Source organism: Anoplopoma fimbria, chromosome 23 (assembly GCF_027596085.1).
Source record: "Anoplopoma fimbria isolate UVic2021 breed Golden Eagle Sablefish chromosome 23, Afim_UVic_2022, whole genome shotgun sequence".
In the NCBI taxonomy this organism is placed as follows: domain Eukaryota; kingdom Metazoa; phylum Chordata; class Actinopteri; order Perciformes; family Anoplopomatidae; genus Anoplopoma; species Anoplopoma fimbria.
In genome coordinates this window covers 8,758,832-8,777,856 of record NC_072471.1, presented here as the reverse complement: position 1 = coordinate 8,777,856, position 19,025 = coordinate 8,758,832, and the positions used below count along the sequence as shown (strand labels likewise).

Sequence of the window (19,025 nt, the reverse complement as noted above, 5' to 3'; positions counted from 1 at the left end):
TTGGGTCAGAACTGAGCTGTTGCAGCCTCTCCGTGGCCTGTGTGAACATGAGGTGACGTCTCAGTAAGCATGGCAGGGCTCAGGAGTGTTCATAAGGTGATCCACTCCCAGACGACAGCTGAGGTCTAACCCGCCGGACAGAAATAGGGCAGCCACTTTCACTTAGCAGGGGCCGTACAGCTGGAGCATCACTCCATTCCGCTCTCTCAATATCAGGCCGATATGTTGGCATGACAACAGTGAATGCTTGATTGTGCCAACTCAATTCAAACGTTAGGTGACGGCGTCATGTGCAAATGAACGGTGGTGTTGGTGTGTGTTGCAGGCATATTTAATTCTGGGACGTGTGTTTCTTTAAGGCCAAATGAATCGTGACAGCCTAATAAGACGAGGCTATATGAGTGACCTTGTTTCCTAGAGAAAAGAGGCTAATAATAGGCCGAAATCTGGAGCTGCGGTGGAGCCTGTTATAGGTTAGTGCTAAAAGCTACGATGAATCATTCCAGCCACGCAAGCAACGGGAAAAAAAAAAATCATCAATTTGTTCCAGCCGGATGAAGATTAGCATGATTTATGTGTTTAAAAACGATGACCAAGATTGCGGAGGAGCCTGTTAGGAAACAGATTACAAGATTACAAACAACCAAACAGGAACTGTAAATTAAGGGCTTTTTTATTTTTTTTCATAAAACAGTCTTTACATGTACATATGTACACTGAGAGAGAGTTATTGGTCACAAAAAATCCTCCTGTTAAGAGATTCCCTTCTAAAGTGACTCCAATATGAGATGGAGGTAAATATCCTCAAAGCAAATATGAGGATAAATCAAAATATAAAATAAAATTTTGTATCTTCCAATAAAAGTCCTTTTATTCTTAAGTCTTATTAACACTTATAGGTATATTAAGTATACTTACTATTAGTATAAGTCTAAGAATAAGTGTTTGTTGTGTATATGGGCATGTATATTGCATTAAAGGGCCAGTGTGTAGCATTAAGGGGGTTCTAGTGGCACAAATGGAAAATAATATGAATAAGTATGTTTCATTTCTTGTTAAATCACCTGAAAATATGAATCCTTGTATATTTGTCACCTTGGAATGAGCCTTTTAATCTGCATACAAAGAAATTCCTCACTCCCTTCAAGGAGTCCGCCATGTTGATCCTCCAAGTTTTCTCCACTTTTTTAGTTTTTGCTTTGCCCACCGTCCTACAAGTTTCAGTTGAATGCAATCTGCAACCTTACCGGTAAATGCAGCCGAATCCTACACACTGGCTCTTTAAGACAGGCTTTAAAGAATGTGAACCTGTCCTTTAAAAATGCATTTATTTATCTTCTTGGGTCACTTTACAGCCTATATCACCTTATGAAGCTAATATGTTGAACATGTTGGCATCAGTTGCTTATTTACATATTGATCAGATATGGAGCAACAGTAACATTCATTTAGAGTTGTGTTAGCATCCACCTGATGAAGTCCAACATTCACTCTTCTTTTACTGTAGCTCTGGTCTTGTCTCCACCGACTCCTGAGGAGAGAAATCTGACTCTTTAGCTACTAAATGCTCCACTTTCTTCCCTTGCTTTGTTTCTCTGCAGATTGGTTCTGGGTAGCGTCAAATAGGTTTATCAGCTGAACACAGGCTACTGTGGGTGGAAACGAGGTTGATGAGACTGAACCAAAACAGTGAAAACCAAAACAATGACTTAAAAGACACTAAAATGCTTCGTACAGCTGATGGGAAAATATATGAAAATATATTTTTATTATATTATGCTCATGAGCTTGAGAAATCAAATTGGTTGTACTAAGGGATTGCTTTAATTAAACTACAATCCAGTTTCTGAGGTTCCACTAAATCAGTTCCATGTAAACTGAAAAGGATATTCCCAAACATCCATCAGCACTATTTATCTCTTAGATCATTTTAAAGCTCTGGTTCTCCTGTTTTAGAGTTCTCGATTTAGCCATCGAAACCCTCTGCCCTCATTATTTCCATTCACCTCGATGAAAAGAAGCACGAGCGGAAAAACAGAGCCGCATTCAGTCTTTAAAGCCTCGGCCCTATCAGGTTTTAAATACCGCTAACACTCCGTGAACTGCACTCAACCCTGTGGATGATCAGGGGGTGCAGGCCCATGGGGGGTGCATTCTCCGAGGTCAGAGGTCACAGACCATCTCGTTTGTCATGGGCAGTACTTCAGGGCGCTTCATTCGTGGACAGGTTCATGTTTCAATTAACAGGTGTCAAATATCTTATTTCCTAACTGTGCTCATCTCCCACGACCTCGATGATCCTAAAATCTACTGCAAGTTACAATGGATACAGTGTTTCCCCTGACTACCATCAATCATATTCAGTTTGTTTCAGCCAGAGGTTAAAACCTCGATCCAGGGATATCTTACAATACATGGAATGCATTTCTGAGGGGCACCAGAAAACCCATGAAAGGCTATTTGGCAATAATTGTCTCTAAAGCGAGCAAATCAAGTCAATATACAACCTGAATTAAACAAGAATTGCTACCAGCATTGAAAATCCAGCTTTAAACTCCCCCATTACACATAAATGGTGTTCTGTTAAGCTCCATCCACACACTTCACAAAGGAGGCCCTCAAGCAGCGGCTTAAAAATAGATAAGTGTTACTTGTGCTACTCTCCCTCTTGCAGTGAAGCCACCCACATATGATTATTACCCTTTATGCAGCCATCTGACAGTATTATCAGCTCTTACTTCTGCAGCACACTGTGTGAGCTAGAATAAAGCCTGCAGGAAAAAAGATATATAGAGAATTTGTTTCTCCATCTCACATATTGGGACGAATCAAATACTGCTCAGAGGAGGCGAAACACTAGGTAAAGCAGCTTAAGATCATCACTTTTTGTTTGAATAGATTTCAACAGGATTTTATCCGTGATGACCAGTAATGTTACATCAAAGGGATGTGTATTTCTGCAAGCTGACACCTTAACCGCAGTTATTTAGTGGGTGTGTGATACCCTTTGAGGCTAGATGTAATGTCATTTAAAGTACACTCAAAGTTTAGATTTACCCCCACTGATCTCTTATAATTAAATGCCGCATTTCCACTGATTGTCACGGCATAGATTGTTTCAATTGGTCAATTTCAATGAATTCAATTGGCATTACCCGGTACCTGGTACTTTTTTGGTGTCACCTTGGTCAAGGTTTCAAGCAACAAATACTCGAATCAGATACTAGAAGGTGGAGTTAAAACATTGCAGACTGGTGATTGGTTAAAGAGAATCATAACTAGAACTGCACAACACGGGACATCCTGCACAAAACCTGCTACTTAAAAATACAAAACAATAAATGGCGGCCTGCAAAACCATGGCGTACACTACTTACACTACTTATCACTACAAGTGCAGAAGTTCCTCTTTTTGGTTGCCAATTAAATGATCCAGCGAGTGTTGCGGTTTAAGAAGAGGTCATGGCAAAGTCATGCAGCATCGCACCGACAACCAGCTAAGAAACCTTAGACACTGAGGGGATGCTATCTACAGAGAAGGGAGCCTAATTAGTGAACTGCTGTCTGTGATGTAGATTAAATTGTGCACTATAAATAAGGTCAGGTCAGTTTTAGTGGCAATATTAAAATAATGGTGTCAATATCCAAAGTGGAGCATTTTGAACACTGCAGACGAGTACGGCCGCCTGTCATGACACACCAAGTCTTGTGATCAGGGAAAACTGTCATTTGCGGTGACGTTTACTTTTGCATTTGACTCTGCTGCGTTATCTGCTAGGCATGGGCCTCACAACAAGGTGTGGCTGTCTCACAGCTGACAAGGTGACAACTGACGCTGTTCATCGCATGTGGTACCTGTCAACACTGGTCTGCTCTTACCTGAGCCGGAGAGGAGGATGATGGAGGGGGTGGGAGTGATGGGATGGGATGGCAGAGGTGTGTCGGAGTCTATTTTACTCCCTAAAAACACCTCAAGGGTGACTTCCCCTTTCCCATGTCTGAGCTTCCAAACACAGAGAGAACAGAGCACAACTCACCTGTCACATGGGATCAGCATACGCCAGCGGAATCCGTTTTTATTTTTTATCTCCGGTGATCTGGAAACATACCAAAATGTTCAGAGTTCAAGGCTTTTGGTGCCCCAAAGGTAGACTGACTTTCCAGCCTCATGCCCTAATTCCTGAAGTAACCTTTCTCCCGACCTTAAGAATGGGCCTATGCTAAACTCTATCTGAAGACATTGAAAGAAATAGTTTGAGGTTTTGTAAAACATGCTTATTTTCCGTCCTGACGAAAGTTAGAGAGGATTGTCAACACAACACAACAACTGTAGAGTGAATATAGAGCTGGAGCGAGAAGCTGGTTAGCCAAGCCTAGCGTAAAGGCTGAACTAATGCAGGATCCATCTACATATTTATGCTAACCGGCAACTGGCTCCATCTACATATGTTTGCTAACCAGCTACTAGCTCCAGCTGCATATTAACAGACGTGAGAGTGGTATCAATCATCTCAGCTAACCCTCTCCTAGAAAGCCAAAAGGTTTATTTCCCAAAATGTCGAACTATTCCTTTAAATATTCTCACTCTGGATAGGTTTTCATAAAGAAGACAGAATTAAAGTCAACCAGTTTGTGTAGTTCAGGTGATATCAGCTCAAGATGAACGTCAGGCACAGCAGCACCCGCAACAATAAAATCCAGTTTGACAGATGAATACGCACAAACAAACACAACATGAAAAGCGGGCAGGAAGTGTAACCCAAGATAAACAATCAGACTTATTTTGAGAGCCTGCGTGACATCATCATAACAACCTCCATTGGCGAGCCGGCGCTTAAAATAGCAAAGATTTCAAAGCCCTGGTACATATATGTCCATGAAGTGTGCGGAGAACATTCCCCAGATAACAGCAGATGGCTCAGAGATTGGAGCCTCACAAGGAAAGGGTGAAGAGCTCGCCCACACACGCCCGATGCATCTCACTCCGGGCGCTAGAAGCTCACCTGGGAAAAAGCCCACGCAGAGCCTCTAGAATGATTGGGTGTGTGGTTAAAGGGGGGCATCTGTTTTGGCCTTACACGCATTGTGTACATGAAGTGGTTGTTGACCCCTATCGCAGAGGCTGTGATGGAAAAAATGAGTCAGTGGTTTGCTGAAAACAGAGAGGCCAGCAGCTGTGTGTGAAGACATCCGCTATCTTATGTGTTATTTCTGATTGGTCAGTGCCGGGAAGTAGCAGAGCCCGTCGATGTATGCAAAAAGTCTAAATAAAAAGGTTTCCCTCTTGACAGACTTGCAAAAGACTACTTCTGCATCTCTTGTTGCTGTCGTGATATTACATTACCTCCTCATTTCTGCTTTTTTCTTACAAAGAAAGGGAACTTTGTTGCGGCAGTTCCGCAAATGTAAGCAACACTTTAAAATTCAAAAAAAGTACCAGTGAGTACATTAAGGTAGACTAATTCCCCAATCTGTGAAACCCTATCTATCATAACAAGCCTCTACAGCTTCTGATGGATGGTAGCATGAAGTCATCAGTGTCGTGTGTTTCTCTGATGTGCATGATGAGTCTGGCCAAAGCCTGGCTCTGCTCCTGCTGCCGGGCTTCTCTCCGCTGCTGTATGAGGGAGGGAAAAAACAAAAAACATAAGGGGAGGAGAGGTGGTGGGGGGGAGAAAGAGAGAGTCCACGACATCATCTCTCCAGGCCTTTTAAGGAGCTCTCCAGTGGAGGGCTGAGAGAGCTGGCCCACTTTCTCATCAGAGCTTCCCAGCCCTGTCTCCTCTCCCCCTGGGAGCCTGGAACACAGAGTGACTGAGCACAGACTTACAGACACACCAGGAAACACCATATGGATATAATATACTTTAAAAAACACACAAGAAATACACAAATGAAGACACAGTGAAGACAAACTACAAGAAACACAAGACAGCGCCATCAGCGTGACGATCGTTTGTTATGTGCACTTGTGAGAGAGAACTGGACCACAAGTTGTAACAAATACTCATCATGTTGTCAAGATCACACTTCATCATCTTTTTGGACATTTTAATACGAGTGCAGGCACAAGGAAATACAGGGAGAGAAATGAGGGGATGCTCGTTTGCTGGCAGTTATAATATTCATCATTGTGTTCCCAGATGTTGTCAAGGGCTCAGTGTTCTAGAGCCAATCAGATAGAAACGCTGGAGAGAGAGAAAAAAAGAGAAGAAGTACAATCAGGGAATAAAGAAGGCTTTGCTGTAGCGGTGACCCCTCTGTGGCTTTACCCCTGCTGATGTCAGCCAGACCCCACATGGCCCCGTTATCACCCCATTGCCACCCCCTTTATGCATGAACCCCGTACGACCCGCGCACACTTCCACAGAATGAGCTGAGATGGAGGAGGAAAAATGAGTGGAGGGGGAAGACAGAGAGCGAGATGGAACAAGAGAACGAGGAGGGTGATGAGGCAGATTGTGTGGGTGAGCTGAGAGTGTGTGTGTGTGTGTGTGTGTGTGTTTGAGTGTGTGTGTGAGTGAGATTGATCGAGGGGGAAGTACCGGTGCATGTGTGACAGCACAGACAAATGGCGAATGAAAGGCTGTTATGTTGGCAAGTTTGGCCCTGCTCTGCTGCCAGATCAGCTTCATGAATTCAACGTTTTCAAGAGCAGCTCTGAGCGGCTCAACCTGCTCCAAAAAAACAATAAGCATCGCTGAAATACATAATGGGGGGCCTTTTGAGTGAAGTGGGTGGAAAAATTGTGTTTTCTTAAACCAAATCCGATGGCATATAACAACCCATTCAGTCCAAAAAAAGGCCACAGAAGATGAATAAATGCCTGTTTTTATATAACATGAAATACAATGCTTAACGCTGTTTATTCTAAAACTTACATGACGCTCACAATGAAAACATACATCTAAATCAAATCAGCTGGTTTAAGTGTTGGTTTAAGCGCTAGAAACACTTAAAAGGACAATTTTCAAGTAATTACTTCATTTCAATGAGATCTTGGTGGCATACATGGATGTTAAAAAAAAATTAAACCTGCAGAAAAACACTTCATCCAATTAACTTTTTTGCCAGATGTTGAATGTCTATCGTACTACAATAAATTACAGTTATTATAGTAAGTTATGTTGCATCATTACTGTAAATCAGTCAGAATCTCGCAGTAATATTGTTGACTTTTCCAGACTTATGACTTAATTCTATTTTTCATGGCACTTAAAGGAATATAGTCCAGAAAGGAACACGTATGTTATTTTATTTTTTTGGCTATTTGGATGCAGCTCAACTATCTTGGCAGAGCATTGCATTCTGGGAGTAGAGACATTATGTCCGCTGCCCCCCTGAGCCCGCTCGCTTCGGCATTATCCTGTGGCCCCCAACTCCGAGGCTTAGGCGGGAGTTGACAGAGCATTGGACAGCTGCGAGGCCCATCGCTATGTGGTAAATGTGTGCAGAAATAGACAAATTAATGGAAGGGGCTCAAGTCCAAACCAGGGTTCAATACCAGGCTACATTTTAGTGGTATGAGCTATCACCCACTCAGGCAGACGTCAATATTTACCGCTGCCATGGCACAGCGACAGGCACCCAAAAAAAGGGGGATGGCAGCCATTTTGGTTACTCTTACCTCCAGGGATGACCAGACAGTTTGGGGAAATCCGCCCCCCCGCCATTTAGTGGCACATTGGTCCACCACCTTGGGACTGTTGGTTCCTAGAAAGAGGCTTGAAAGATGACAGATGTGCTGGGAGTGATGTTCACCGCACAGTGGAAAGTCTGTTATGTAAATATATACATATACAGTATGTATGTTAAACAGTTGCCAGAAAGGAAAATACTTAAAATAATATGCAAAAAAACTATGAAGGTGTTGTGCGTCCAGTATTCAGTTTGAATCTATTATGTACAATAGCAAAGTATGTCGTTTAGAAATGTATGTAGCCTATGTGAATATATTATTTCCAATTTTTTTTAATTATGTATTTTAGAAACAAGTCTTAGTAGCCTGAATTGTATAAAATGCAGGTTTCTTTAAACATTTCACAGGAAAATGGTGCGACAGCGAGAGCTATTTATGGACCCTCGCACATGGATATAAAAGGTAAGACCTGTGGCCTTGTATCATATTTCTCTTAACTTGCAGATTCACGGTTTTCTTCTCAGACGAGACACTTTCCTGCCTCATGAGCCCAAAAGGAGTTTTCTCTGGTTGCCGTGGCGACCGTGCTTCTGTATACCTCACAAAAAACGATTTTCTTGCGCCCCTCATGGCTTTCCCCGCCCACCGAGGTTTAGCAGATCTTCTCCTTTCTGTTCAGGGGGAAAATTCAATTAACCGGCAACACTTCTTTTTTTTTCAACCACCGCAAGGCCTATTATGGTCAACTTATACGCCATGGCCCGGGCCAGGAACGGCATCTCCTCCCCTGTAAATCTGAGAGCGTTGTCTCATGCTCACCGTGCTGTGACAGGACAAGGTCGAGGGGTCGTGCCTCCAGGTGATGTGTTTCCATAAGGCCGTGGAGAGGAAATGCACATATATGGTGTGGTCTTTATTTATTGCCAGCTCTCGCACTGGATGAGTGCAGACTCTCCTCCTTCCTTAAGCTCTGCACCTCTTCTAAAGCACTGAGGCTCGGTGTGTGTGTATGCCTCTTTAAAAAAATGTGGGATTTAAGTGTCCCGGATTTCTTAAGAACATTATCATTTTCAACAGAATAAGTCATAATGTGATTACGTAAGTTTTTCAGTCCAGAAATTGCACTGGCATCATCGCTTTCCCAAACCCGTAATCTGAGAGCGTTTAACTTCAAATGCTTCAGAGGTCTGGTCATTGTTAGATGAACTTGACAGTAAGCAACACAAAAGGATTGTAAACAGAGCGGGAAATCAGGGACGATTCAGCGTCCTTAACATGTTTCCTATGCAGACGGTGACCCATAACACAAACACAGGTTTATCTGAAAAAGCTTATCATCTAGCCTGGGGTCACGTTGTGCTTCCTCCGTCTGTCCGACTCTGTTGTAGATGTTGGCACTGTTAGTCTATTGCTACGTCCCTTGCATTTATCTGTTGGCTAATAAACTCCTCAGACTTGCCACGCATAAACCGAAAGAGGAAGAGAAAGGGAAAAAAGAGCAGATTTGGCTTTGGACTGGGTCCTTCATATAATGACTTCCATTTGTCACTACAAGAGCATTAGGGAAAAGGTCCAAATAACCTACTGTATGTCATCACTCATTTCAACACAGACCTTTTTCTAGCTCAAGGTTTTAATGCTGCACTATACAACGATTTCCTATTAGAAACCGATCAAATGACTCATGTTAAAAGGGTAGCACATTAGCATCTTTTAGCTCAATGTTTTGGTTCATTCTCACCGCTCTCGTCAACCTTATTTCTAACTGTGGAAAGATGCTGTTTATCAGAAACAAAACTCGGATAAACCCATTGTACACTACTTTCCTGACATACACAATTAGTGACTATCTGGTACCTTTAGCAGCTAAAGAGACATATATTCCCCTCAGGGCTGAGAGAAACCTGTAGTTTTATTCATCAGGTGGCCAGAAACATAACTTCAAATGAATGCTAATGTTGCACTGTGTCTGCTTGATGTACAATTAGCTAGCTGTTCGCAAGCATGTTCACAAAAACAATTTGATTAGGAAATGTTATATTAATGTTGTGTGTACAGTTCGTTCCACTGCCCCCAAGTGGCCAAAAACTGAACTGACTTTTAAAAAATGCAGAAGGTAAAATCTTTATTAATCTAAAAATATGTATATGCCTGTGTTGTAAAAAGGGAGGTAAATATCTTGAACCTCTAACATAAAACTTTTAAATCTATGCTCTCACACAAATCTCACACCACTGTGGTTTGAATTTGGGAGTCCTGCCGGCGGCTCAGCGCGTGGCCCCGAGGGGAGTACACTCATTCCCTCTGACAATAAAAGAAGCCAGGTGCCATTTCAACCCGTGGCCGATACTATAAACACCAGTCCCGCTGTAGTAAATGTCATGCATAGGTAGGCACTGCGCACATGACTCACGCCACTGTATACAGATTCCCAAGATGCTATCTATCTTCAGCGCTTCTCTGACTCTGGAACGGATTCCCCTCCTTTAAGGGTAAGACTGTGCCTCGAAAGCTGACACTTTTCTCTCTGGTCTCCTGTGTCGGACTGCAGGATGTGTGTGTGCTTGAGATTCTTGACAAGATTCCCTCTAAAAAGGCTTTGAAGAAGGGTGCCTTGTACACTTTTTTTCACCCTCATAGCAATCTGGTTTGTTTTGATCAAGTGTACATCCATGTTGCATCTTGAGAAAGCAGAGAGTGGACCGTTTGACGCCGGTTTCCCCCCACAAACTGCAGGTTCTAATTTGGTCGGATCAACATTGTCCGACATTGTGGTCAGATCAAAGACTCTCTTGTGTACGACTATGGTTTGATATTTGATGAACAAAAAGTTCCCCACTTCCCTTTTCCCATGCCACGTCCCATTCCCATATCCTGACCCTTAAACTCCGCAGACCCAAGAATGCGACGATGAACAACATGACCTCTGCCTTTGGATTCACCACAAGCTGGAAAAATGAGGTTTTTACACACCAGTGTTCATTGAGTCTGTGTAGTTCAGTGTCAGCCTGTACTGCAGGAGAAATCAACGCTCTGCTCTGATTTCTGCCAGACAGAATCTGGTTGATTATACAACCTTACCCCCAGCTGAGATGGCAATGATGTCACACTTAAAATTGTGTTAGTAATTTTCACAATCAACACTAGAGGGTGCTGTTGTGCAGAGATTCTGAGAAGTGGATGAGGAGGAGCCTCACATTAAACAGGCCACTGGGACTACACATAACAGTTTATGGGTTGTTTAATATGATATGATTTATGATTTGACTGATTGTATTATTCAAGACAAAAAATACCTTCCATGAAGATTAAAATCTATTTTTATATAGCTTATTAAGATGTTGATATAGCTGTGATTTGGCTCAACCAGATCCTGCTGAGTAAACAAGTTATTATATCACCATCCTTATCAACATAGTTTATGAGCTGGATGCAGCTTATCACAATTTCTAGAGCATCCATGTAAAGAAACTAAGATTCCTTCCTTTTTTTTTTAGCAACTGTGTCCTGATCCTTGCCTTCAGTTGGCAGCAGAACAGTGCTGCTGCTTCTTCTGTTTTTTGTTGTTTAGACAGCTACTTTTCCTCCTCTGGACATGCAATGTATCTTCCCAGGTATGGAGATTCACTATTCACTAATGTTTCCATATTTGTACCTTTTTTTTTTTTGTTTCTTATACACAATTTGGATGGTAGATAGTACTTTTAAATTCCTTTATTCTATTGTTTGGCTTTGTGTAATGAGGTTTTATGAGTTGTTTTGACGTCTGTTTACTCTATTGCTGCCATAATAAAAGAGCCTCCCATGTGAAGTCACAGCTCAAAGACCAAAATTACTAATAATGTGCAATATGATGATTTATTAAAAGAGGAATTTTATTAAAATATTTTAGGGTGACAATAGGAATGAGCTTCTTATCTTGTGTTATTTCACCAGTCTTTCATATTTCTAAAAACCTGTTTCAAGACCTAATAATGTACCAAAAAAAGCTGCCTGTATTCTGTTACTCAATTCGCCAAACGCATGGTCATTTCTAATAACTATATTTCCATTTTATGTCAAGTAAATGCTGTCTTTATGGACACTGTCAGAGTTTAACAAAACCAAATGTAAAATGGAGGTAGAGCGATAGCAACTGTCGCAAAACCTACCGCAAAGCACGTCTAAAGTGTCGCGCAGTAGCCCCTGATGTTCGGCATGAGAAACCCGTTCGGTCTCTCCGTACGGCACCCTAGCTGAAGACGGTATGTTTGCCAGCCCGATCCGATTAAATAGTATAAATTAAACGTTTCCACTGGTTTCTTGTTTAACACTTGTTCCTTGTGTGTTTCAGAAACATGCCAGCTAAAGGCCCCCTGCAATCTGTCCAGGTTTTTGGACGTAAAGTAAGTAAAATAAAGAGTATTTTCCACGTGTGGTTGTTGGTGTGGCTGTCCCGTGTTGCTAGCTCCCATTAGCTTAGCTTAAGTAGCGAACATGCTGTCAGTTCTACACCGTGGTATGGAGGCCTATATCAGTCTGGGCTAGCTGAAATGTTATTTGAAGCTCCATTAATGTTGTATATGAACGTAAAGCACATGTGATATTGTTGGTTTTGCTGTATAGCGTTACTGGATCAGATCTCCTGTAGCTAGCTAGCTAGCCAGCCTGGATGCTAGCAATGGTTGTGCTTTTGATACTTAAACCCAGATGACCACGTTCATTTTAGCCCACGTCTCTTAACAAGAAAACCCCCAATGTCTCCAATTGAAACTGGATGCTGACTTGATAAATGTGCAGTTGAATCAGTAACAGACTTAACTGTGAGTTGTCTTTGATGCTATCTGATGATCATGCTTCTGTCTTTTTAGAAAACCGCCACAGCAGTTGCTCACTGCAAGAGGGGGAATGGCCTGATCAAGGTGAACGGCAGACCCCTGGACATGGTGGAGCCCGCCACCCTCCAGTACAAGGTGAGTCCCACTGAGAGGTGTTCAACATCACATGGGTGATGGATGGCAGAGCCTCTAATATCTGTGATTGAAGGAGACAGTGAGCAGTGCAGCATGTCAGTTGTAACCTGTATCTAACACAATGTATTTTAAGACAATGCAAAGCACTGGCTTACTGGCCTAGCAGCTGACAATAATATTAATCAAAAATGATAATTTGAAGGGGATTTGTCTTACAGTTAATGGCATAAGTCCTGCCGTCCTTTGAAGCTAGAAGGGAAATATTAAATTGCAACAGGACACAGCAGTATTAGTTAAGGAGCTGGTACTTTCAGTATTCTGCAAAAACACACATACACTTGCAATAATCCTGGTTGCATGATTTGTCATCATTATATGCTCTTTTTTTCCCTTTTAGCTTCTGGAGCCAGTGCTGTTGCTCGGCAAGGAGCGTTTCGCTGGAGTTGACATCAGAGTCAGAGTGAAGGGTGGTGGACATGTGGCACAGATCTATGGTGAGCAGAGCATTATTATTTTTTTGACAAATGATGAGTTTGTTGCTTCATATTTATTAAACAGCAGATTTTAGGAGGATTCACTTTTCTGTCATTGATTGTTGTTGTTGTTGTCTTCCAGCGATCCGTCAGGCCATCTCCAAATCCCTGGTTGCCTACTACCAGAAGTGTGAGTATTACATTTGTTCAGTGCACAAACATCACTCATGCTTTTGAGAAAATGCTCGCTAGTTGAGGTTTGAACCAAATGTACAGAGGGCAGATGCGTGGGCACCGGTTTTCATTAAGTGATGTATTTTACAAGCACACTTTATTTTAGGTCAATAAGCAAACATGCTTGCCTAAAGAAGTCCCTTGTGAGGTGATATGATGTGTTCACTAAAAGTAACATTGATCTTAGATCTGAGGACATCCTAGATAGATGAAAGGTTGTCAAATAAGAAATTAGGATGGTTAAATTACAACAACACTCAAAAATAATATTTCTATAGCTTATGCATCAGAAATACACCGAAGTTATTCTGAAGTAGAGAATTATTAATTAACTTGCTGTCTTGAAAAATTAAACCTGCAGGCGCTAAACTGTCTTTGTGAGTTGTATGTGCTATATTAAGGGTTTCAGTTTTAATGTTGATCCACTGTCATAATTTCAACACAACGTGGGTACAGTAAACACTCCAGTTATTGTGTACCCACATTGTGTTTGGAACATGAGCTGTCAATAAAAAAAACCTACATTAGTTTGGTATTTTGTCTTATGTTAATGTTCAAATTTCATAACAATATTTGAGCTTGACACTGATTCCCTTGTTGGTCTCATAGAAACTACCTTGTCAGGGGAGGTTTTCTAAACAAGATAATTGTTTTCCACTTGAGGATTCTCATTAAATATGTAATTTCAGCAGGGCCACAAATTGTTACCCTTGACTCTGAAAATCTGAATATACATAGTGCAGTTTTTTTAATACCTAATGGCATGCTGTAAAAACCTAGTATGCAGAATGTTAGAACACTTTGGATAAAGAACTTGCAGAATAACCGTTAAACATTAATGTCCTTCTGCAGATGTGGACGAGGCCTCCAAGAAGGAGATCAAGGACATCCTGATCCAGTACGACAGGACCCTGCTGGTCGCCGATCCACGTCGCTGCGAGTCCAAGAAGTTCGGTGGACCTGGAGCTCGTGCCCGCTACCAGAAGTCCTACCGTTAATCCCCCTGTACATTTTCTTAATAAATTGGAGGAACAAAGAATTGAATTTGTCCTTTTTTATCCATAAGACTACACAGAAGGGATGTTTGTCGAGATGAAATTGCTTGATTCATTAAGTACAAAACACTTAGTTGAATTTCATGGACACATGGCACAAAAATACATGTAGTTGACAGTAACCTACATATTTCTCTGACATGGTGTCATGAGTGCCAAGACATGAACAATGATGGGTTTACTAGTGAATTATGTTGCTCTGCACCGTCAGGCAGTATGTGAGTCTTTGAGGGATTTAACTGTCTTGCTGAATGAGGCCAACGTAAATGTACTTTAATTGAACTTGACCTCTGGATGAGGACAACGTATAAAGTTAGAGCGAACTTACGACGTTAGAAATACTCTCCTAATTATCAATTCTGTACATCACCTCGAACAGATGTTAGAATTATGTAAAACATTTTTCTAGGTATTTCATTTTTAGTAAAATATTTTTCTAGATATTTCATTTTTAGTTCAACATTTGTTCATAGAATTTGTTTTGTCCAAGTCTTTGTGAAGTAATTCTTGTGATTAAGTGTTTCCCTGTTTTTTGGCAGTGGAGGTATTTTTGATAATGAAAGATAAGATATATATTGAATAGTCAGTACTGTTATAGGCCTGTTTCATAGCATTTGACCTGTAGGAGTATGAAAAAGCACAGGTGTTACTAATCACGTTAACGATGTCTCTGTTTCATTCAGGTGTTCCACTCTGTTGTGACTGAGTCTGCATGCACAACATCAGCAGCTAAATTGCATTCAGCCATCGTTAGTTTTTTATTATTGACACGTGTACTTTATCTATTGTGATAAACCAAAAATACATCAGAGTGTAATTTACCAGGCATTTTTAACAGCCACTCAATTTTTTTGTCAGCCACTTATGAAACCTAATATATGCAGAACGCTTTAAGTTTGTATAAACTGTAAATTGAATTGAATTCCTTTTTAAAAAATAATATTTCTTAATATAAGGAAAACCTGTGTCATGGTGGCAGGTGATATCATTTGTTTTACTTTGTTTCATTTTATTCCTTGAATGGGAATCAAGTCAGTAATCAAATTTAATAATAGATAAAAGTTCTGCTGTAAAATATCCTTTTACCCACACTTTTAACATGGAACACTAATACGTATCATCCCATACGTTCACACTAAATGTGTTAACGGGCCTTTCAACATCTATTTGCTTTAGCTTTGTCTTTATGACCACATTCTACCAGCAGAGGGAGCCAGAAGACAGCGATGAATCAGCGATGAGCAGGCAGCAGCCATTAGAAACCTGGCCTGCTGCCATTTTCAGAAGTCTCACACAGATCAAGACATATATGATTAATGAGCATAAGCCACATCACAACTCCACACTGTTTCCCTTAGTTTTTTGCCAAAAAGCTTCTTAACGAGCCACATGCGTCCTCGTTTGGATAAATAATAAAGCACCCAAGCTGACTGTGCTTTGAAATCTCAGTAAACAACAGAATGAGAAACACTAATGTGATGTTGAGTATTGTCACAGGCCTGTTTTGTTTTTCTTGTTACAAAGCAGCTATCGTTACCACTGCTGATTTGATGGATGCTTTTTCACAATTTCAGCGTAAAATGAAACCCAAACTTTAGAATTTCATGACTCTGGTTGGAGGTTTTATTGTATTTTTCTGTCCTTTCCACCCCGATAAGAAAACCTCCTACAGATAATCTACACTTATCAACTCTCGTCACAAACAGATGCTATTTCCTCGTGCCTCTCCATTATGTCTTTTAAGTCTTTTCATCCAATCACAGCCTTCTTTCCTCATTATCTGATTGTTAGTGCTTTCTGTTTTTCTGCCTGTGCTGATACACAAACACTGGCTCCACTCCTCCACAGCAACAGGAGCGTAATGAGGTGAGCTGAGGCCCAGATGTTGTTGGCCTCTCTGTGGGCAGCCAGCAGCAGCCGTTCCCGCTCGGTGAGCTCCCGGGGGGGGGGAGGTCGGGCCTGTGTACAGCCCTCCAATAATCAACACAGCAGGGGAGCCCACCCCCCACCGCTACTGTTGTTTACTGCTGTTTATTTTCTGGCCCTGCTTACCGCCTCACCTCTAAAGGCCATAATGCAGCACCGGTGAACTTCTCCCCCTGTGGAAATGGCTGCGAGCTGCAAAAAAAGCTTGTGTCACAATAGATGTTTGTGCCAGTTTTTCTTTGTGAGATGGGAAAATATGTCTTTTTTTTCTCTCTAAATAATGCGGGACAGTTTTTTAGCATTGTGAACTGAAGTAACACAGTGATATATTGTTAAACATTTTTATGCTGCAACATGTATTTCAGATCATAATCCTGTAGCCGATACCAGGTAATACGTTACAATGAAAGGGTTTCTAAGTGGTAACAAGTGCTCTTTAGTTAGTTAGTTAGTTGGTTAAAAGCCATTATTGAGGAGAACATTTGGTTTACCAGGTTGTGAAAAACCTCTCTGGCTGTTGTTCATCCAGACACTTAAGTTCACAATGTAGAAACCCTGCAGTGGACCTCTGGCCTTCTAGAAAAGCTCTGCAGTGCATGTATTATCTTTTTTTATCAACATTTAGAACTTCAGATATTAGTAAATAAGAAACTCATGAGCATTTATTTATGAGTTGACTGTTGCCCTTAATAGTGGCCTGAACTATTAATTAATATATGATTCATCAACCATTATTAAAGCTTTTAGTTGCTTTGTGATAAAGTGATACCAGGGTTATCTGACCTTTTTTGTAATGTGTGTAATGTGACTGCAGGAAATGAAGTAAAAAGTTACATTTTGGTACAGTGTGTTATTTAATGTAATTTGCAGAACCATATGTGAAACATAAAAGGATGCTTTTCAACACATTATTGCCTGTAATAGCTTGTTTTCCTCCGTCTCAACAAGCTGCTGCTTTGATTCAGTCACTCTGCTTTTTTCTGGTCATTTAGAGAAATGAGGGGCTGTGATGGTAAATTAAATACATTTGATCCAGGTTACAAAGATGTCTGTGTTATTGTTGCGCAACTTGTCTTGTTAGTCTTTTAGTATTTCAATTGTGCCATTAAGTGTGCAGGGTTTATTCCTTTATGGCTGAGCACACACACACACACACACACACACACACACACACACACACACACACACACACACACACACACACACACACACACACACACACACACTGAAACCAGCACCTGCCCTTCCTCTGTTAACACCTCGGCCTCTCTGGGTCTCCAGATCACACAAACACTGAGGTGTTTGGGCCAGGATGCATTTTGTCATCACTTGCACTTCATCCCCACCTCTCCGTACGACGCCTCCACGAACACACACTCTGCAATTAAACACAATGAATACAACCTCATGCACGCACAAGATCAGGCTCCAGGAATAAACATGCACAATGCATCCTTTTATCTATTTCGTCCTCCTCTCTGCAGAGACAGAAAGAAAGAAGGAGGGACGTTCATTTACATATATACTGACCACTGCTCTCCTCCTCCTCCTCCTCCACGTCGAGCCTCATTGCCCCGGATGAGTAAACAACAATTGGTCGAGTGTTGCCAGTGGCTGAGGATCATGGGACAGTAGCAGGCAGCAACAAATGTTGGCTTCAGTGGAGAGGAAACGCAGCTCAGCAGAGCGACGCGCCGCTGTTTGGAGCCCAGAGTGATAATGAGCTGCTTATCTGTTGCTTTGTCCTTGAGGGGAGGTGATCACTGTGAGGATGTGTGTTGTCTGAAGGAGGGGGGGGGGTCTCCACTGGGACCAGAGCCAGATTCATTGGTCTGCTATGACAATGTGATGTGATGAGTTTTGGAACCAATGCCAAGATGATGCTTTTTGCGTTGTCCGCCCATTACATTTCTTCCTAATTTAACAATGTAAAATTTCATAATTAATCAGTGTTAAATGTCTCAACTAGTGCTTAAACAATTTGTTGATTAATCATCAGTCAACAGAGAATTATTCAACAAGAATTTAGAAAATCGGTCAACCATTTAAACAATTTTTTTAAATGTTAAATGGAATATGGGTTATATTTGAGGTTCTGTGCTGTTAGTAATACAAAATCTCTTTTTCATCTTTTAATTTTTTTCTTTACAGATTAAACAATCAAATAAATAATATTTAGTACATATAATGTATATAATAATGAAATGGTTATCAGTAGTTGCAGTCATAGTCTTTTATTTTATTTTGGAAAATACGACGAAACGATTGATACTACAATTCTAAATATGTAGTAGCTAGCTTAGCTTAGCATAAAGATTGGAAACAGGAAGTCACCAGTACCTGGTACTAGTTTGCTGGTTGCCTAGCAACAGCTCCATGCCAGCCCTGATGGAGACTCGGACAGAATGTATTGAATTCCCTGTTTTTGGTATCTGATCAACACCGAGCATGATTTATGACAAGACATTCACAACAGTGTGTTTGTTTATTAAAATCTGCTTTGTGCCCAGGATGCTTACGGAGCTTATTTTTTTATAGTTTTAAGCAAAGAATGATGTTCAAATCTCCAAAAAACAACACATTAAAAGACTCCGTGAGACAAATTTGCAGCTCTGCACACAGAGAAAACAATATTTTATCCCTGATAAATAGTGCAAAGGTTTAAAACTAGACTTTCTGGACTTTCTAAGAAGTGATTCCAAGTCTGAAGTGTTTCCATGCAGACAGCGTAGCGATCATCGAGGCT

At 41.1% G+C, this 19,025-nt stretch overlaps 1 protein-coding gene across 1 annotated transcript; it reads left to right on the top strand.

Moving 5' to 3' along the window:
* The first annotated feature begins 11,826 nt into the window (after positions 1 to 11,826).
* Positions 11,827 to 14,337, top strand: rps16 (ribosomal protein S16). Its single transcript, XM_054624531.1, has 6 exons — positions 11,827 to 11,883; positions 11,973 to 12,024; positions 12,490 to 12,591; positions 12,989 to 13,085; positions 13,207 to 13,254; positions 14,151 to 14,337. The coding sequence occupies exons 2-6, from the start codon at positions 11,977 to 11,979 to the stop codon at positions 14,294 to 14,296; spliced, it is 441 nt and encodes a 146-aa protein (XP_054480506.1). The 5' UTR covers positions 11,827 to 11,883; positions 11,973 to 11,976; the 3' UTR covers positions 14,297 to 14,337.
* Positions 14,338 to 19,025: the final 4,688 nt, after the last annotated feature.